Here is a 21,944-nt window from a genome sequence, read left to right as displayed (position 1 = left end):
CATGCATTTGAAATCGCGCGCTAAAAATTTAAAACGCGCAAAATTAGGTTTTGATCAATTTAGAGCATGAATTAGGCCATTTGCGTGTTTCCAAAAATTACTGCGCAAAAAAAAATTTTGCGCGCGCGATACTTAAAAAGCGTAAAAAATATGAATTTTTTTTACAAATCTCATTCTACTCACCATCCTTAGTACATTCACCAAATTTGAGTCAGTTCCGACTTAAAATAACGCTATACGAGCACGTTAAAAATGACAAAATGCGCACATTAATTTTACAAAAGTTCTGAAAATGGTGAAAAATAGGTTTTTTTTTAAAATGAAAATAATTCTTCAGAATGCAAGATGACCCCCGATTTTTTTAACTTATTCTGGAAGCCATTGAGTTGTAGATATGAATTCATGTACACATTTTACGTACAAAATGTTTTGACGTCATCAAATGGCCACTTGAATTTAAAAATTAGGATTTGTTATCTTTTTGTGTAGATTATCACATTCAACAGAGCGCATCTTGGTTATGTGTGCTCGAATTTCGCACAACTTTCAGTATGTGCTTGCTTAATTAATTATCTTTATCATGAGTTGACACTATCTTCATTTTAATGACGTCATCACGCGTAAAAACTTGAATAACGTAGGCCGTGTAATTTCACCTTCGCAGTAAATTTGAATATCTTACAGCTCTTCAGAATTGAAGGTTACCTTGATGATTATAATTTATTATGAAAGCTGATGAAATGTAGATATTAATTCATATAAAAATTAAGCCTATCGGATGTTGTGACGTTAACATATGGCCAGTTGAAGTGAAAAAGTAGTTTTTTCATATTTTTCGTCAAAGTTATACACAATTCAAAGAGCGCGCACAGCGCTTCTACGTGCCAAATTTTTTTCCAAATCTTATATTTTTTTGCTCAATTAATTTATCTTTCGAAATTGTCATCTTAAAGTTTAGTTTGATAACGTCATCATGCCAAAAAATTAGAACATGTGTGTCCCGTAATTTCACCTATGCTACACTGTATATAGATATACAGTATATACTGTACATATTGTATATGGCGTATAGGCACAACTCAGCACTATAAGCATATAATAGGATGGCATACATCAACATTTTCCGATCGTATGTTAACGTACGTGCATGTTTAAAAAAAATTAATTTCAGTAAAATGATAAAAATGATCACCTATAATTCGTCAAAGTGACGAATTAAATTCTAGTTTAATTTAAAACTGTAATATCTATTTTGTTCAGTAGCTATACAGCTGTCCAGCCTAACTGTATTATGTATAAAAACATGTAAATAATTAAATATAGCACAATTAATTAACCCCAGTTAATAAAAGAAAAATTATAGCACACATGGAAATGGTCTGGCATTTTATGATCTAAAACAAAAGAAAAAAAAATGACACAATGGACAAATGGAAAAAAAATGAAATCATTATTGGGAATTTGGTTGTAATTTTTCAAGGGACAATAATATAATACACTATAGTATAAAAAATGTAATCAGAACAATAACATGATTGAATAAAGTATGGGAAGTGAGACAAACCCAAGTGACAATCTGATGGATTGAGTGATTAAACTATAATTATTTTATTAAGTTGTTTTGTACTAGGTGTTTGTGTAACTACTAGGTTTCAGTTGTAGCAATCGTGAGAGGTAAGATAATATAATGGGTTTGCCTTAAATAGAGAAATCAATTAATCAACACTGTTCACCAGGTTTACGAAGATGATTTATATTGTATAAAATTTTATTATAATCATTGTTGTCATATTATATTTTTATATTGTTATACTACATTTTTATACTAAATGTTTGTTTTCTGTCATAAGTAAGCAATGCAATTTCCAGTTTATTTGAAAAAAGTTATCTGTACTTGTAATTGTATGATGCAAACAAAAGCATAATAAGAATCAATAAACATTTTTTCTGTTACTGTAGGCTAGTATCGAAAGAAAATTTCTAGAGTTTTTTCTATTTAAACTTGATCTATGAACATTTGAACTTGAGTAATATTTTGATAATGTTTTCATGCTTGTTTAATATTCCACACCCTCTAGGTGAACATGAGAATTAAAATGATTAAATAAATTGACAATAATTAATGATTCTTTTTTACTAATTAATTTACAGACTGCCTAGAGGCTTCTTTTAAACTAGCAATAGTGTGAAAAACTAAACTGTAATGATTAAATAACACAGGTTTCGACTTCCTGAAAATGGTCATTAATTGTAAAGTTAATCAAAGCATTGAGTATATCCTGTATTATTACGGTCAGCTAGGCTTTTCTACACTATCAAACTTTATGTAACAAAAAATGTGATGTGCCCATATATGGACATGATGATGTCATATCACTACCATTATTGGGCTTATTACTACCATATTTGGGCATGTCACTACCATATTTAGGCACATCACACTTTTTTGTCAAACCAGTTTGATAGTGTAAACAGAGCTTTATTCTCACACAAACTCTCAACAGAGAATACAGGTGAAGAAGGAAAGCAAACTCTGGCAAATTTTGATTATTGAGATAATGAATGATTGTATTATAGGAAATAATAGACTGTGAATGTTTAATCCACCTTTGGGACACATGCACAATAATCATTTTGTAAAAGGGCAAGGCAACGTATACCCACCAGCTGTTTATGAGAAATTACTTAGCCTAGGGTGTAGGCAGTGTAAAGCTGTGTCTTTGAGAGGGTGTGTCCCCGGTTTAATTCTTTGCTTAATGCATTTTTTAGCATGTGGATACGATATTGAGAGGGTTAGGTTCAAGTTTTTAGTGTGTCATAATGGAAGTGGATCTTGTTAATACCGTAGTTAAAAGTATGAAGCAAATACACTACTAAGATAATAGTAATAAAATATCTGGTTTACCATGAACTCCAATTTCTTTATATCTATTTTTAGAGATTGATTGTAAAACTTTGTCTACAAGACTTAATCAAGAACTGAAGAAAATAATCAAATTAAATTAACAAATCAAGACTCAAAACTAAATACTAAGAAAATTAGTAGACAACAAATTGAAAATCTAAAGAAATCTCATCATAAAATAAGTGGAGCCACTGGATTGGAGATTTCTGAGAATAACATTAAGTTATTAATAGCAAGTTCATAAGATCTTTTTAGATTCATTGGTTAAACGCTTTTTTTTTATTCATTGTATGGAAATCAAAATGTAAACCAACCAACCAAATTTCATTTGTACCTCGTTGTTTAAATGAAAATAAATATTATTGTATTGTATCGTTTATTTGTGCAACTTAATAATACCTTAACAAACCTCATGAGAATTCTCTCCTTGATTTTCTATGTTAGTAATGTTGTTAGCCAAAAGTACAAATGATTCAGAGATGTTTTATGACTAGGCACGTTTTTCTAGGTATAATGACATTCATTGGAAATAAAACATACATGAATAAAGAAAGTCAATCAAATGATTATGACTAATATTAAAAGTTATTAATATTATTATAGATCTATACTTACAGTAGTCTAAATTTGTGCAGTATCTTTTCATTTATTAATGAAACTGTTAAAAATTAGACATAAAAATTGAATATACTGTAATGTTGATTGTTATCTTGTTGGTATGTACAAATAAGCAACAACATTTAATAAGGATGTTTTACTGCATTTCTCGTGAGCTTTTGTAAGTTTATGAGATTCAATGCAATGATTAATTAAAAATTATAAAAGGTTATTATTATATTAAAAAATGTTAGAAAAATGAAACGAAACACAGTAAATTTAAAATGATGTCAATAGAAATATATTAATTTATTAAGATATATTACTAGGATTTAGAATGTAAAATTGAAAATCAATGGAACTGTAAATAAATAAGTTCTTCATGGTGAACCAATCCATTACGTTTAACAATTAACATAATTAATTAGTAAGTAAACAATAGAATAGAGGAAGTCATTAAAATATTAGGATTATATAAACATATAATTATAAACCGAGATAAGATTAAGAGATAAACTTTATTGTGTTATAATACAAGGAGGATGGTATAACGCATTAAAACTTTTTTACATATTACATGTACTGTAGAATAAGATTAAGAATGGACACTGCAAGTGCAACAAGCAGGAAATAATCTTTGATGTTCTATTCTGACAACCAGAACATGGGAAAGCAACAGGGGTAGACCAGTACATACAAGTACATTGACACGCTAGAGATGGATGGTGTAAGGATGAAGCATAGAGATATTGTAGTTCACTATAATATCTCTATAGATTAAGGAACATTTGGAAAACATGGTTGTATGGAAGAATCAGAGTTCAGGTTTATCCCAAACTAAAGTTAAGCATACAGTAGTAAAATCATTTGATGGTAAATAATAGCAAGGCAAACCTATTTTTGTAGTAAAATAAAAATCATTTTTTGGCTAAGAATAAAACAATTAGAGTACACTTACCAAGATCATTTTCTGTAATCTGCATCAGGTAGTCTCCATCAATACCACAACCTGTAGGAACACGAAGATATGATATAACAGATGGGTTAATCCCATCACTGTATCCCAATTTCTCAACCACACGGCACCGCCGATTTGACTGGTTCGGTCGCCAAACTCGTTTCAACATTTTGCGATAAAAGAGCAGAAATAAGAAATAGTAATCCTATAAAACTTTGGAGTTGCTCCACGTCTTCAAAACAATAGCGTACTGTTGCGTTGTGTCATCAAGTCAAGTATTGTTCAACAAGAAAATTAAATTGAGTGGCGCAATTACGATCAGTCGTCATCAAGCAAAGTCTCGAATGACAATGAGTATTCGTAGCAAATGATGATGCGATTAAATAATACGGTTTAATCAGCGAGTCTAATACACACTGACAGATCTCACAATGCTGTGTTGTATCGACAACGACAATTAGAGTACAGAGTACGTGTTGTTTTGTACTGAAAGACTTAACCAAGTTAAGTCACAAACAAGTGGTTATAAATTTTTGTTTAATTTCCAGACAGGTTATATATAAATACTAAAGTAAGAAAAAAATAACAAGAATTGATGCACTTCAACCGCACTCTTAGCTAAAACTGTTGAGAGTTGGTTGATCAGTTTTTAGTAGAATTAACAGGAAACAGAAGTAATTTCTGTAGATTGTAAGCTTCGTGATGAGATTAGCAATGTGGTAATTAAATTTGAGAGCCGCAGAGGGGAGGTACTTTTGCTTCAGAAATGCATAGTGAACCGATGACAAGTACGAATTTGATTAGCATGTGTGAGGGGTGGAACTTTTGGGACAGAGCCGTTGACAAGTATAAAATTATAAGTGATGTTGGCATTGTTTCAACATTTGATGCTTTGGGATTGAATTGAATGTTTGATAGTCTGGGTTTCATTAGGATCACGTTCATTAATAAATTACAACATATTGCTCTTTGTGGGAGAATTGGGTATTTGTGCATAATGTTGTAACATATTGTACTCTGAGTATTATATGGATTTAAGTTTATAATAAAAATGGTTCCTATTGAAGCACATTCACTGCTTTCAAGTTGATACATTCTTTTTTTACAGATTTCTACAATGTTTTTTTTTTCTAAAAAAAAATTCTTGAATATTCACATTTAAAGATGTATTGTCCCTTTGACTAATTCCAAAAAAATAAAAAATAAATGAAGTATCTTAATAGTTATTAACTATCACCAAAAATTTGTCGAAAAAAAAAATCATTTAACTGAAATACAGACGTTTTTTGTTAAAAAAATAATTTTGACTGATTTTTGATCAAAACATATCCCATAATGAAACGCGCTTGTTTGGCTACTCTGTATGCATAATCATAAAACTTCCTCACGATCTGTGTGAAAATACCTTCTCAACCGTGACGAGTTGTAAACAATCCTAATTAGCACATGCATAATGCGTACTGGTGGTTTGAAATCTTTGTTTACTTTCGCTCGCGACGATTTTCCAGACGAAATGTAATCAAACTAATTTACCTGTTAATTACGTAAACTTGTTACTTTTGGCTCGAATTTTCGACTTAAAGTGAATAACTTTAATATTACTTTGATATGGCCAATTTCAATTTAGAATATTTTAACCTTCATTTTGTTGTGTTTCAAGGGACAATACATCTTTAATATTTTGTATCCATTATATTCCTATAGCATCATACATATTATGTTTTAACACTATGGCCAAATTAAGCCCTATTCAGGGGAAATTTTGTCCTGCATATGGTCTCTTATTAAGTGTTCTACTATTATAACAAACATTTTGAAACCAATTAATTGAAAACAACATACCTGAGAAAAGGTCATAATAGTATTGCATTTTGCGAGAACTTAACCACTGGAGAACTTCTTCCTCCTCCCATGATTCAACTGGAATTTGTAAAAAGCGTTCCTTGCTATCTGTTCCACCATTTCCATTATGATTTAAATATCCATTTATATTAGTTGTTTCATCATTAGTAGTTCTTTCTTCATTTTCATTTTTAATCTGTTCTGTAACAGTATTTTCAATTGGGTCTGGTTTTTTAAAACTTGATAAATTTACACCAGCTGATTTTTTGTCCAAGTCCTCGGTAGATTTCCGTCGTATGTTTACATTTTCAACTTTCTTTGACACCTCTTCTGGGGTTATATTATGGACTATTGTTGGATTACTTGGAGGAGGGGGTGCAGATCGTTTCTTGGATTTTCCAACTGAATCATTGCTTGTGGTAGATGTTACACTGCTTTGTCGTGTACTTAGCTTTTGGGCTTTTTCATCTTTTGCTTTCTCTCCCTCTGTTAGCTTTGTAGCGGTTGATCGGGGAGGTGGTGCCGGGGCTGACTTTTTCTTTTCTTTTCGTTTGCGACCAAACATATTTCCATTCACATTAGTTCTTATTTCAAAATTGACATTTTTCAGTTAAATCTGCAATTAAAAAAAAAATAAAAAATTGTAAATATCATTTTTGGTTACCAATGAATAACCAGAAGTGAGGTCTAATTCTGCACTTGTTTCATTTAATTTGACCAGCATTTATTACAATAACAATTGTTAACATTCAATAACAACTACAATACAATATTACAAAATACATCACTTTAACACAAAATTACACAATATTAAAGCATTGATTTTTCAGATACCAAGCAATTTGCAACAAACATACAATATAAATGCATAGTTTTTGGTGAATATTAATACAGATTCAATAATAAATTCAAACTTATTTATTATAAAAAATTACGAAATTCATCTATTAAAAATAACAAATCCATAATTCCTGCAATCAACACGTACTGTACTTGCTGTAATATTAAATTAAAGGATAAAGATAAAAAATATATTGGCACTGAAATAAATAGAAATTAATCATATTTTTCTCAATGCCATACATTTATTTCAAATCAAATTTCCTTTCTCACAATGATTGATATGTTTATAATGAATCATGTACTGTAGCATTGTTTAAAAAAACCCATCTAAATGAACACTGCCCTCATTTAGTTATAATTTCATTTTCCAATTTGCACAAGATTATTTGATAAGGAAATAGTTTAAATAATGCAAAAATGAGGGAAAAAACCAAAACAACAAGGCTCATTTTTATGGCTACCGTTATACATAAAAAGAACAATGACAATAAAAATGACAATGACAGGACATTACAAAAACAAATAAGACAAATTACTTACACAAACCAAACTATAGGCTAACATTTTGTTACAAATAAATTATAAATTATAAAATAACAAGTACTATATTAAAGTTGATATAACATTTCATAAAAGAAAAATAACCATTTCACACTGCATAGCAAAACTCATGAGTTGACACACATTGAGAGGGAAAATTCCAGTGTGGACGCAATATGTATGTAAACTCTAGAGCTGACACCATAGAAAACGCTAGTGTGGACGCACTGTGTATGTGTAAACTCTGAAATTTTGCTACAGTAGTCTGGCAATGTATGTAAACATGGTTATATACTGTAGTAAATGATTATTTAATGCAATGGGTAGCTGGCTCATTTTAATTTACACAGCAGTTTTTTTTTTTTTATATTTTGCTTAAACGCTGTTCTTGCTAAGCATCTTTCATTCAAAGTACTTTATATTGTATGCTAAGTATTTGATGCAGGTTGAATATATGAAACGAAACAAAACTTTGTGCATTTAAGTTCTTTACGCTAGCAAATTAAATTTATTAAAATTAATTTCTTTTAATTGAATATACTTTTCATTTTTCAATGTAGTACCAATACACAACAGTACTTTAATTTCATTTCTATAGTAAAGAGCGAGTAGATTTTATATTTTTTTGTACGTACAACTTAAGATAAATATCAAAAGGGAAATCCATCTGTATGCTACAGACATGCTTTTTAATGTCCAAGAGACATTTGACACAAATCAAACTTATTCGCATACTCAAGTATTCATGTTCAACTACACTAGGGAAAAGAATATCTATTTGAGACCAATTACATCAAGATAATAAATTGTTTATGAAAATAATTCAAAACTGATAGAAGTGTATTAGTTTAAAATCAGATATTAAACCCAAGTGTAACAAAACTTGTCCCTTGATGAAACTGATTTTAATAGCAGACAGGGAACAATTTGCATTCTGTCCAGTACAATATCACCTATAGTTTAAATAACATGTAGGCCTACACTTTAGGTAGCTCCATTACAAGATAATGGCTCTAAATTGGTGGATACAGATACAAGAAATCCTTCAAATTAAAATTTAAATAAAAAAAGTTTGAAAACTTTTATTAAAACTTTGTGCATTTAAATTCTTTAATCTAAATTAAATTTATTAAAACTAATTTCTTTTAAATAAATACTTTTCATTTTTCTAGTACCATTCCAATACTACTGTACTAAAACATCTAAATTAGATAAACTTATGCTTATTAAAGTTGAACTCTGCATTTAAATTTCTATCTATGTCATAATTGTAAAACTTTTGGTATTTTTTTGTTTGCCAAAATGAAGGAATTTTGTAATTTCCGTTAATTTAATCTAGATTTTGTTTTAGTTATAACAAAATAATAAGAAAAATCAAATCAAATTCCTTTAGTAGCAAAACATTGAAAATACTCAAAAAGTTAAATTTAATAAATGTTGTGGAATAACTTGATACAATATTAAGTATACTAGTCCACAAAGCTATGGAAAGAAATTTTGTTTAATTACCAAATCCAATCAACAGATTTTAAGAATTTACATTCCTTTCGGATAAGAAAAAAGAAATTTCCGGGATGTTAGTAAACCATTTAAATTTCTATCTATGTCATAATTGTAAAACTTTTGGTATTTTTTTGTTTGCCAAAATGAAGGAATTTTGTAATTTCCGTTAATTTAATCTAGATTTTGTTTTAGTTATAACAAAATAATTAAAGAAAAATCAAATCAAATTCCTTTAGTAGCAAAACATTGAAAATACTCAAAAAGTTGCAGCTATGGAAAGAAATTTTGTTTAATTACCAAATCCAATCAACAGATTTTAAGAATTTACATTCCTTTCGGATAAGAAAAAAGAAATTTCCGGGATGTTAGTAAACCTATGGGACAGGTATGACAAGGTGAAATTGAGAATAGGTATTAAAATTGAAAGTTGCCGATTGTAATTAAGTAAACATTGTAAACAAAATACAGTTAATTAATAAGATTATTGAGATTTCAAACAAAATTGTACAATGTGTGGACATTCATTGGACATTTAAATTTAAATTATTCATTATCATCATTCATTCATACACATTTATTCAGTTATTTGACTATAACTGGGGCCCGCACTAGAAGTAATAGCTTGCTTCATGAGGGCCCCTACAATATAAATATGCAAAATACATAAGTATTTTTAGGCCTCAAAATCCTATCTCTACTGGAAGAATTGGGGAGATGAATCTTGGGATGATATGGTACAAGTCTGAATTTCTAGCTTAGACAGTATTCCATTAAAACTGTGTTAGAAGCACTGTATATGCCGGTTGTACAGTAGTGTTCACAGCGCTAGACATACTGTGTAGGACAGTAGTGTTTAAGCAGGGAGATGTAATTAAAAGATATCTCCCTGGCTTAAGGATAGAAGCTTTAGAAGCTCATAACCCTGATAGAAGATTCATTTGTCTTTTATCTACACAACACACTCAAATATGGTAGGTGTATATGGGAACTATCCTAGCAGCACAAAGGAAAGTATCCAGACTTTTTAAGAACCTTTTTTTATTTCGACATATAGCATTTAAGAAACTTAATAGGGATATACACCCATGTCATATAAAAACTCTTTAGTTCTATACTAGCTTACCTTCTTTTTTTCTGTAATAAAGGTCAACATTGTTTTTCATAACATTATCCTTCTAATACTGCTCTTTATAATTCTACCTGATGGAAAATTCAGTTAAGATATTTGTTGAATTTGATTGAGTACTATAGTACAGTTTAATTCAGCATAGCAATAAACAACATGACTACATAAAGAAACCAGACTAAAAAAAAACAATTAAGAAAAAGCGTTGGAGAGGACGGATCTGGGTTATCTTGCGTGAGTCATGAGTAAAATAGAGGGTTGCCTTAATTGAAAGGTTACTGTCAGTAATTAATTAAAAGACGTTCATTAATGGATGACTAACTCATTAGTGTGGTGTACCATTTTCAATGTACAGATTAGAAACAATTAATACAAGAAATTTAAACAAAGTTACAACATAGTAAAAACAAATTTTAAAAGAATACAACAAAATCAAATTACTATGTTTTGTCTTCAACAAATAATTTATAATATACTTTTTCTTTAATTAAATTATCCTTGTTCAATAAAAAAAATAGTTTGCAAGTTTTGAGTTAAAATAAATTACAATTTACTATATTAACTTGTATTAACTGTATTTTTAAAACTAAGAGAAGATTTTATAATGAATATGATGCAAACATCTATGCTAAAACCCAATTCTCATCCTAAATGAAATTGTAATTTTGGTAATTAAGTACAATATAATTAAGCAATACCAAATGTTCAAAACAGAGTAAGTATATCATAATGTTTCATATTAAATCAGCATGCACATACAGTAGGTACTATAAAAATTAATTATTCAATATCAAACCAACCTACCTTTGCATAGAATCCCTAAATAGTATAATGATGAATAACACACAGCACAGAGGAGATAGTGAGTTGAGTATACTGATGCATTTACGTAGCCCACGTTACGTGTGTAATGACAGTGCCTGATCTATGATAGGCCCCAGCTTGTCAGAAGACCCTGTAAAACTTGCTATGTCTGACAGGTTATACTGATAACACAGGACTGAAATTGAAAATCTAAAGTTAGTCATTTCCTTAGTAACTGCCATGCATAATAGTTTTCCATATTTTTTAAAGGTTGATTTGCATATCCAGGTGATGTCATTTGTATACAGATGGTATAACAATTCAATACAGGCGTTAGATTGTAATAATCTGATCATTCAAATTATACTGTTAATTCTAAAAGTTGTTATTAATTTTATTGTTAATTAAACAGTTACAATATTTTAAAATCAGTATAAATCCTAAAGTAGTTTGTGTCCTATTTTTATTTTATTTTAAAATCTTTGACCCAATGGGTTGTTCTTATTAGACATGTGTGACACCATTATGAAAATGTCAGACCCAGAAATGTAACTATTAAGTTTGCATAATCCTATATCCATGTGTTTTACTAGAGCGACTGCTCAAACAAAAAACAATTTTGTTATAGTTAACAATTAATATTATTATGTACAATTATGCCAAAACTCAGATTCTGTGGTCAATGATTTCAAAATTGTCTTTCAAGCGGTCAAGACAGCCAATAAAAATAAATCAAACTTGTACGGTGTACTGTAATACAGGAGATATTGTATACAGTGTGTTGTCACCATACACCGGACATAAACCCACCCATAATGAACTGTTGGCATAAACCAGTACAAATTTTAATGGGGCTAACCATGCTTCGGATTCTATAGAATGTTTATGCTTTTATCGCCTGACTCATGGTCAATTTAACTTTAACCTACAGTCTCTAATTTTAACTAGCATGACAGCAATAAACTTAATTTGGCTAATTATATATAGTGATCAAATGATAACAATCTCTGTTACTTTACATGTTTCCTAAACTTGATATATATCCAATTTGATTACAAGCTATGCTACGATACTTTCTAAATACAGTAACAGATTGAGGGGGCACTTACAGGTACAGTATAGCCATGTATACAGTTTATTATAATATAAGTGACTATTTTTAATTTGATGACAGGTCAGTAGTAAACAGATGCATCATTAAATTAAAATCTATTACTAAAAAAGAATGCATTGATTAGTTTAACAATTGTAAGTACTGTATAAACATTAATGAAATGAAGTATAAATATTCAAATTGAAACAAAACATAAAAAATATTGATTTTAAAATGGAAACAAACCAACAAAACTCTTTAAAAAACAGTAAATGCATGGAACACTCTTGACAGCTTGACAGTTTTAGTTTATTTATGCGGTTTGGTAGATTCTGAGGATGAAAAAGAAATACACAGTGTAGAATAGGCCTACTAGCCTAGCCAAGTTATACTAGGCCTATATACTATACTATATAGGCCTACTACTACTAGCTAGGGCCTAGCTAGGCCAGCTTGGCCTATTTTAGATAAATATAATAATAAAATAAAGCTAACTAGGCCTAGGCCTATATCATATATATAGGCCTATCTAGGCATAGTCTTCTATAATCATCGTTCAACTATAGGTGAACCATAGATAGTTGGATAGGTAGGCTAGTGTAAGTACTACTGTAGTAGCAGAGGCTAGCTTAGGCCTTGAAGGTATAAGTCTCTAGGCCTGCTGTCCCGTGACAGACACTTGTTGATGATTCAGTCCACGCGTCAGGCAGTCATCATCATCAGCTGTCAGATTTGAGTCTTGCTCCTCCCTCACTTGGCCTCCTCTTTTTTTCAGCCTATCGTTATATTCTTCCCCAAATGCAAATAATTTTTTAATTGATACATACATGAGTAATAAATAATACTTATTTTGTTCGCTATATTAATATTGATCAAAATTACCAAATAGCAACAACTTACAGCATTAATTTATGACAACAATGCATTGTTTTCACAGGTGGTGTGAATCACAATTTGTTTTGTTTATATACTCGAGCGTGTAAATCGAGAACAACTGAACTCGAGCGGAAAAATATAAATGGAACGCCGAATATGCATTAATCATGGACAAGGTCTTGCAATAGCCATGCTAATCATTAAGAAACGAACACTCTGATACTGTATAAGGATATTCATTCATAGGTTTAGTCTTCTTCTAACTTTTTAAATTGAACATTATGTATTTATTTTTAAAATCTTACAAATGTAATATAATGTATATATTAATGAAATAAGGAATAAATCATTTTTAAATAATTTTTTTCTACCAACCCCTTTTATAAAATTATAAACGTTGAACAGCAAACATGAACTTTTTTTTAACCAGGCCCTATTAATAATATTAAAAAAAACCACACACACAGAGAGCCAGTGATGTTATAATTAAAGTATTGACTGTTTATTTCATTATAGGATAAATTATACTTCTAAACATATTCATAGTTATGTAGAAAACAATCTCCACAGCTCTCAATATAAACAAACATTGTTGATAATTGCATTAATAAAGTCTTATAACAATAGTTGTTGTTGTAAAATACACACACAAACTTAAGCACAGAGAAAGTCTTTGATATTCCATCAGTGACGTCATAAGTAGGATGCACATGCACAAGATGTGCCTGTTGAATGTGCAGGTAATGTCTGCTTTTTCTGCTCAACTTTGTACACATCTTATCTATTAACAACAAGTCACATTAAAATAAATTGCAATAGTATTTATACAGTTATTATGTTTCATAACTTACCAATACATGCCTCTTTCCAAGTAAAGATGCTTGGTTATGATACCAAAGACAATTCTAATGGCAATTTTTCATATTTTTTTTTATACAGTAGTAGTAAAAAGATAGAAAATGATATAACTAGGGAAGTCCCTGATATAACATAATATAACAATTGTTTTGTCATTATGTGTACAAAATACAATAAAGAATTCAGGATACAGTAGAACCCCTATTAAAAGAACACTTTTAGGACCCAACAAAGTGTCCCCTTAATAGAGGTGTCCCAGAGGAGAATTCTCCAGTATGTATTAGAGCCATTTAGGTTTAGGGTACTACACTAAAGTTTACAGCAGTAACACACACACTATATGGAGACATACTGTACAGTAAGAGTTGTAACAATCTATATACAGACACCAAACAAATTAATCAACAAAAAACTGTTTCCATTTGGCAGGTGGTTGAAAGCAGGTAATATGCAAATTTATGTATAATTCTATTAGTGTATTAAATTCATGTTTAAATTATTGCTTTTGATAATGATTTAAATAATGATGTTACTGATAATAGTCAAAACGTGAATGATGATTATATGTGTTTACTGTGACAATAAAATGAATAAGGCTATGGTCAACCACTGTGCTATCAATTACAACATATCTATATGTTATATACACCCAACAAACATAACCCCATATGTGAAAATTAATTGTAAACAAAATGAAACTGTAACTAAAACATTGTATGGAAGACGTCAAAACGCAGAAAGTATTATAGACATATTGAAGACTATTATGATAGTACACAAATGGTCCCATCGTAGAGATGAGCAGAACAACAAAATTGGATTATGTTTTTAATATCACTTTATACACATAATCATACATAATCAATAAAACATATTTAAAATTAAGTTAACATATTTAAATGCATAGTTGGAAAATTATAAACAAAATTATACATCTGTAATTGCACAAAATGCTAACGTAAAAAAAAAAACTAAAATACACAGAATATAATATACTACATTCATTTTTCATATAAACACTGTGTATAACCATTCTAGCATAACTGGTTCATATTTAAATATTTAACATTCTTTCTTGAGTTTGTTTTTAAAAAGAAAACAAAATAAAAATAATAAAATAAATTCAACATAATAACGTAATTGCCTTTCAAAACCTTACAATCAAATATACAAATGACATCGTTATATGATGATCATATGCTTAATAACTTTGGCTCTAAATATTAAATTCATTTCAAACCTATCTTTTACAAATTTATAAGTATCGTTGAAAACGTATTAGGTGGAAACAGAAAAAACTGAGAAATTTATGAATAATAATAAAGATTGTTACCAAAATAACAAAGTTCTAAAAATGAATATCTTTAGAATATACTGTAATTTGGCAGAAGAGGTGGGGCAGCTTGATTATGACAAGTATGATACGGTAGCCTATCTGTTTGTTCCTTGCAAACAATTTTATTTATATAAACAATAAACAGTAAAATAGCATCGCTTAATAACAAAAACAAAGTACACAAACTGTTTTTATCAAACTTATTTACGAGTTCTGAGACTAAGTGTATTTAAGTAGATTTCGCCTTATAAAAAAATACATTTTAAATGAAAGTACAGCATTTCAATTCAATTTCAACAGAATGTTTTGATATCAAAATAAGATCACTTAAATATTATATTTAAAAACTCTGTTTTATGATATGTCAAGGTATAATCTATTATACATCATTATTATTATTATTATAAAGAGTTATTTAATACCAGATGTAATTGTAACTATATTTATTTTACAGCATTGTATCGCAGCTAATGTTGGCAACTAAAATGATTTTAAGGGTTACAAGGATTTGGCAAAAAATCTACTAACTCTGCAGTATGCATAAATTAATTTAATTATTATTCGTACTGATGCAACAAACCTTATGGAAAGTTATTTTAATTCTGTTGCTTAAATTTAGAAGCCCAACCGAAACAAACATGTTTTTGGGCTAGCCTGGTAAACATTAATATGCCAATTGTTTACCTGTTTTTTAAAAAACATTTTTCATAAGTATGTTGTTTATTAACATAAATACTACTGGACAGTTAATCTTTTATCTCTTGTTATCTGCTTTAAATGTGTTTTTACACCTTTTTAAACCCATTTCAAGTGTACTGCTTGTAATTTTTATCTTGTATATTGTTAATGAAATTGATTTTGACCAAATAAAAAATTAATTAATAATAATAATTAATTGGGTCAAAGCCAAAATTCGGATATGGATTTGATTTAAATTTTATGGAAGTTTGTGAGCATCAATAAAAATTTAAAAATAATAAATCTTCAAAATACATGAAATTAGTAGAATGGAATGAAATCATAAAATAAATGATATGAATATTTTATTGATAAAAAAATTAAAGGAATAAAAAAGGAACATGAACTTAAAAAATAAAATACATTCCTTGTTTAATATTGTACCATATTTATGGTATCAAAAGCTTCTTAAATTATTCAATTATTTTTAATAAATGAATTGTATACAATCTGACATTGGATTAACTAACCTGTATCCTAGGTAGCCTTCCATACTTTATCAATGATTTTTTAACTTTTTTTTCATTCATTTTATTATTTTTCATATAATTTCTTCCTGTCTTTGCATAAAATCCCATCTTTTGTACAATTGGTCCTTAGTAACATTGGTTTTATATTTATGTGACTTGGCCATCATATTTTTTTTAATCAATACTTAAATTCATGTCATACCTCGTATGAGATCTCAATCAAATATATATATAATTATTTATTTACTATAATATATATTACATTAACAAAATGGTTCACCCAGGCATTGTCTAACAAACCTAATACATCTTGTATACTTCATTATAGGCTAGTACCCTTCACAAGGTGATCCTTTCTCTTTACAATAAATTATTATTATATTATCCGTAGAAGATGAAACAAAAGCAAAAAGAATGAGTATTAAACAGAGAGAGAGAGAGAGATGCTAAAATATTACAATATTTCGTCAGGGCTACTGAAAGTTCTTGGAAAAGAAGATTTTTATTATAAAATATAGTCTTATTATACTTTCATTGTTATAATGAATTGTTTTTAATTGTTAAAATAGAAAACTTCTCTAAAAATGTCAGAAATTTGTTTTTTTTTCATCTTGCAATTTATTCCATATATTCTTGGTATATTTGTAGCTACAATTTTAATATTTCTAGTTGCAATTCTTTTGAAAAACAAATTTTATTAAGTATTTAAGATCTTTTCAAAACAATCATTTGTTGCTGGTAAGATACAGGCCATTATATAAGAAGTTTTCACCTGTTGTTTCTCTGACCATTAATAAGGTACATTAAAAGACAAAGTAGTTTTTCTCTTATCTGAAAAGATACTGCTTTTTGAAACCAAAGGTTCAACAGTATATTGATATGATAATGTAATCATAAATGGTAATTCTGAAAAACTGATCCTAAAATACACCTTTCCATATTGTACTTAGCCATGTCTATATACGCTATATTATTGCATGTCCACTTCTGTGAGACCATCCACTAGGTTATTGACGTATTATGCTTCATCAACATCCACAGTCGGAAGAACCCTGTTCCGACATAACCAGCCAACTTACCACGTTCCACTAGTCATTGTATTACGCAAAACTTCTTGTAGTCGGCTTCTATCTCGTCGTCAATTGGACTACGATCTGGGGTTTTGCCGGATATGTCTGGGATAAAACAGCGATATGGAAGATCTTTTCTTTCGTAAAACAACAGGTATGCATGATCTGTGTCAATGTCACCTTTGACCTCCTGAATCATAAAAGGTAAAAACAATTTTAATAATACAGTTGAGTCCCATAACAACTTGGAATAATGGGCAGTATGCTCTTAACTGTTGCTGGAAATATACAAGGAAAATTCTATTATAATGCTGGTATGGTTTTCAGTCAGAATGGGTCATGTAGTGACCATCAGACCAAAAGCCATTATATCTCCTGTATGATGTAAGGTGCAGTCAAGTGTATCAATGTCTTCACACCAGTTTTAGGTTTTAGAATTTACAGAATGCTTTTGAAAAACGAAGATGAGTGACACACCATCATTTCGTATATAAAGCTCTGTCTACACTATCAAAGTTTGACAAAAAAGTGTGATGTGCCCAAACATGGTAGTGATGTACCCAACTATGGTAATGATATGCCCAATATGGTAGTGATATGACATCATCATGTCCATATATGGGCACATAGATAATCATACCTTGACACTGCTGTCATTGAAGCAATACCATTTCTTGTTTGGATTGATGGCATAAGAGACATAATGTCCACCTCCTAAAATACCAGTATGACACTGCAAAGAACAAGATAGTGAACATATAATGAATAAAAACTTTCAATTTGAAATTTAAAAATGTTAAACAAGTTTAAAAAAATATTGTGTTTTTAATTTAGATACAGTGTCACTCCTCAAAAATAATTTGTTGTCAAATACATACATCAAAAACTATATTACTACTTGTATATATTGTATAAAATAAAAGTAGTTCAGAGTAGAACAGAGATAAAGTGGTCAAAAAGATTCTAATTAACCAGAAATTTAAATACTGTAAATCAAATCTACAATTTTATACGTATCCAAAGAATAATAATAAAAAAGACTTTTTCGTTGTTGTACTGTACAACCTCCATTTAATAATAATAACAATAATATCCTGGATTTAGCAAGAACCTATCGTGAAACCCGAACAAAAGTATGGGAATTCATCATCATCGCTAACAAGGGATCTGTCTATTGAACATTAATTAATAAATATTTTTTATGATAGTAAATAAAAGAATAATTTGGAGAATAGAACTTACAGAGACTGCAAATAAATCATACATGGGGCAATCTGGTTTTTCAGGATCACCACCATTTGCTGCTTCAGGAGGCAGATTAAATATCAATGGATGATCATTGGTGGCGTCCACCGGAGGACTTAAATTGCCAGGCTTGCTGTCACTGCTATGATCCGATGAAAACGAATGAGTTGGACTCGGACGTATCTTTAGATCTTCCAAGTTATGTTTTTCTACTTTAATTGCATTATTTTCAGAACCTGAAGTCGCGCCATTTATCTCTGTGCCCTCTGCATCTCCCTCTGCAGATATATGTTGTGGTATAGATGTTTTCTCAGTTGGAGACTCCATTACATGTCCATTCTCCCCAGTGTGAACAGAGTTTAAGTCTGCAGACTCATCGTTCGCACTATTTATATTGTTGTCTGTTTTATGTACAGTGTCCTTGATGCCATTTTCTGGTGGAAATTTGTTTGGGGTCACTGGGAGTAGAGGGGTTTGAGGAATTTCTCGATCAGCTAGAAAGTTTGAAGGATCAAATTCTTCTTTTGGGAATTTGACAATTTTTTGTGATTTCACCCAGCGTCCATTTACAAACTGAAACCTCTTCATATGCACAATCTGAATTAATTAAAAAAATGTATGTTAACAGGTTTATCTTACCAATATTGATGACAGCTTCCATATATACAACATATTAAAATTTAGGGTTAAATATTGCATGTTGAAGTTAAATTTGTTTCCTCAACATGTTTATCTTACCAATATTGGTGGCAGCCTCCATATTTCTAATTTCTTAGCTGCCAGTCTATGTTCTTTACATTTTGAACAATAGTACAGTTCATCTTCTCCTAATTCTTCTTCCTTTGTAAACGCACGTAAACATTCATCTAAATCAATTGGCTCTGTTTGTAACTTGTGACTTTTCTCAACACTTTCATGATCCTTAACAACCTGAATTTAAAAATAAACAATTACATACTGTAGAGTACACAACACAAATCTGTGACGGTACCATGAAACAGATTGCAATCAATGCCATAATCAAATTCGTATTACTTTAAATAGTAATGTACAGTACAGTAAGTTTGATTTTAATAACTAGGCTAGGCAGTGCCGAAATGAACAGAAATCTGACTATGGCTTCGCAACACATTGAATGCAATTTGATTTGCATAGAAACAAGGCATGTTATGTCTGCAGTATTTATCGTGATGTAACGTAAGCACCATCTTTTTTGCTGCCCTGTCAAATGATTTAAATCATGATTAACATAAAATTACCTCCAACAATTCATTATAATTTTTTACTAATGATTATCATCAGTTAATCATTTCAAGCATTGTTCTCACTAGGATGCTACAGAACGTTAAGACGTATCGACGTAAAATGCTGAATTGCGTAATCACAAGTGGGAAGCACAATAACAGTGCTGCAAACATTCCTACAGGAAATCAAATCTGTTTGATTTCACGCAACAACACTGGAGAAACATAGTACAGCAAGCAGGTTTAATTTGGCGCAGGCGGGGGCAAACACAATTATTAGAAGGACATTTGTTACGTTGACAGTGGCTTAAATAATATTTACCCTTTCTTGAGATGATTGGTACCTAAGATGAAGTGCTGTAGGTTCCCAATCAACAGCAATGTATGAAGTACCATGATTAAACTTCAACGAATCACACACTATTTCACAGCCCCTACAAAACCTTAAAAACAAGTGATGAAAAACATAACATATGCACAGGACATGTACAGATCTACTAGTATCCATGGCTAACCACATAGAAGACTAACCACCAATTTTGTGAGATTCCATACAATATAAAGCAATATTTGAATTTAAAATATTTATGTTGCCCAAGCTTGACCGACCAAATAATCAACTCACAAAATGCTCAAACAATATATAGCATAAACAGCTCTATGATAAGGGGCGGATCAAGATTTTTTAAATGGATGGGTGCCATTTCATTTTGTGGTTGAGCGTCCACCCCTGTATATCAAATGAATAACCTAATACTTGATTCTCCTAAAAACTGATTAAACTTATTTTGTTCAGCATATTTTGTGCGAATAAAGCTCTGTCTAAACTAACTAGTTTGACAAAAAAGTGTGATGTGCCCAAATATGGTAGTGATATATCATCATCATATTATGGGCACATCGCATTTTTTGTAACATAAAGTTTAATAAAAACTAAACAAATTTCAAACTGAACAAAATATTTAAATTTCAGATTGAATAAAAAATTAATAAACGTATGATATTACAAAACATATTACACATATGAAATATGTCAAAGATCAATGTATTAGTGAAATCAAACCCTGTAAGAATGTATGAAACAAGACAATCAGAAGAAAGATCTACAGTAGAGAACATGTTAAAATCTACTATATTTAAAAATAGTAATTACATACAAAACAATTATAATTTATAACACACTACTGACTGAGTATGTATGGCATACAATAGGGAACTTTCGATTTGCGATGACTTAATACCTACATACGGTAGTCGTCTGAACCTGGAAACCACCAGAAATGTGACAAGGAATAGAGCGAGGTAGCACGTCATAAATTAAATTTAAATAAATTAAATCATTAAAACAATTAATTAATATTTGTCTGTTGTTGCAACTTCCCAGAATGTGCACAATTAATTAATATGACTTAGGTCATCTTTTGTCGCCCATTGAAAGCTCCCTATTGACAGAAAAACAGCTTTTGAAAAAAGTATGTTATACGCAAGAGAAAGATGTAAGAGTCAACCATGACCGATAGCAGTGAAGACCAGCTGAGAAGAAAAGATTACTTGCAAAAGATGGTCAAGATACGCAAAATGCAAGGTCATCAGACCAGCAGACTATCATTTATTACCTGTACCATGGGCACCATGCACACGTGAGACCGTCTTTCTGAACAGCTTTCAAGGTGTATGGATAGAACTGTCTGGAACTGTCTCTGACGAGAAAAAAACACAATGAAAAAAATGCTACCGGTTGTGGCAGTAACAGTATTATGTTCTCAAGTTTGTTTTATATTTTGTAATATTTCAAGAATGCATAGGGCCTACTAGCATATCAGTAGAAGTGGTTGACTAATTGGACCAATAACCCTTTCTGGGGCTCTGGATCGTACAGGAGACAATGCGGGCTCC

At 30.1% G+C, this 21,944-nt stretch overlaps 2 protein-coding genes across 6 annotated transcripts in view; both read right to left on the bottom strand.

The window, feature by feature from the left end:
* Nucleotides 1-13,171, bottom strand: part of LOC144858901 (uncharacterized) — a 75,729-nt gene extending 62,558 nt beyond the window's left edge. Inside the window, exons 1-6 of one of the 3 annotated variants that reach the window (XM_078715041.1) lie at nucleotides 12,822-12,878; nucleotides 12,458-12,543; nucleotides 11,119-11,314; nucleotides 10,312-10,388; nucleotides 6,303-6,918; nucleotides 4,461-4,511 (exon numbers count right to left, since the gene is read on the bottom strand). In XM_078715041.1, coding sequence (XP_078571167.1) covers nucleotides 4,461-4,511; nucleotides 6,303-6,867 — 616 coding nt within the window. In that variant the 5' untranslated portion in view covers nucleotides 6,868-6,918; nucleotides 10,312-10,388; nucleotides 11,119-11,314; nucleotides 12,458-12,543; nucleotides 12,822-12,878. Of the gene's footprint in view, nucleotides 1-4,460; nucleotides 4,512-6,302; nucleotides 6,930-10,311; nucleotides 10,389-11,118; nucleotides 11,315-12,457; nucleotides 12,544-12,821; nucleotides 12,879-13,111 lie in introns of those variants that run through there. The other 2 variants (XM_078715042.1, XM_078715043.1) reach the window with 2 other exon arrangements.
* Nucleotides 13,172-14,760: 1,589 nt separating this feature from the next.
* LOC144858887 (ubiquitin carboxyl-terminal hydrolase 32-like) overlaps nucleotides 14,761-21,944 on the bottom strand; it is a 39,728-nt gene continuing 32,544 nt past the window's right edge. For 2 of the 3 annotated variants that reach the window (XM_078715024.1, XM_078715026.1), the window contains exons 25-30: nucleotides 21,665-21,748; nucleotides 20,371-20,491; nucleotides 19,543-19,734; nucleotides 18,802-19,401; nucleotides 18,200-18,292; nucleotides 14,761-17,749 (exon numbers count right to left, since the gene is read on the bottom strand). In XM_078715024.1, coding sequence (XP_078571150.1) covers nucleotides 17,582-17,749; nucleotides 18,200-18,292; nucleotides 18,802-19,401; nucleotides 19,543-19,734; nucleotides 20,371-20,491; nucleotides 21,665-21,748 — 1,258 coding nt within the window. In that variant the 3' untranslated portion in view covers nucleotides 14,761-17,581. The remainder of the gene's footprint in view (nucleotides 17,750-18,199; nucleotides 18,293-18,801; nucleotides 19,402-19,542; nucleotides 19,735-20,370; nucleotides 20,492-21,664; nucleotides 21,749-21,944) is intronic. The other variant, XM_078715025.1, reaches the window with a different exon arrangement.

The sequence above is a fragment of the Antedon bifida genome, chromosome 2 (genome assembly GCF_963402885.1).
Source record: "Antedon bifida chromosome 2, ecAntBifi1.1, whole genome shotgun sequence".
Classification (NCBI taxonomy): Eukaryota; Metazoa; Echinodermata; class Crinoidea; order Comatulida; family Antedonidae; genus Antedon; species Antedon bifida.
This window is presented reverse-complemented; position numbering and strand designations above follow the sequence as displayed.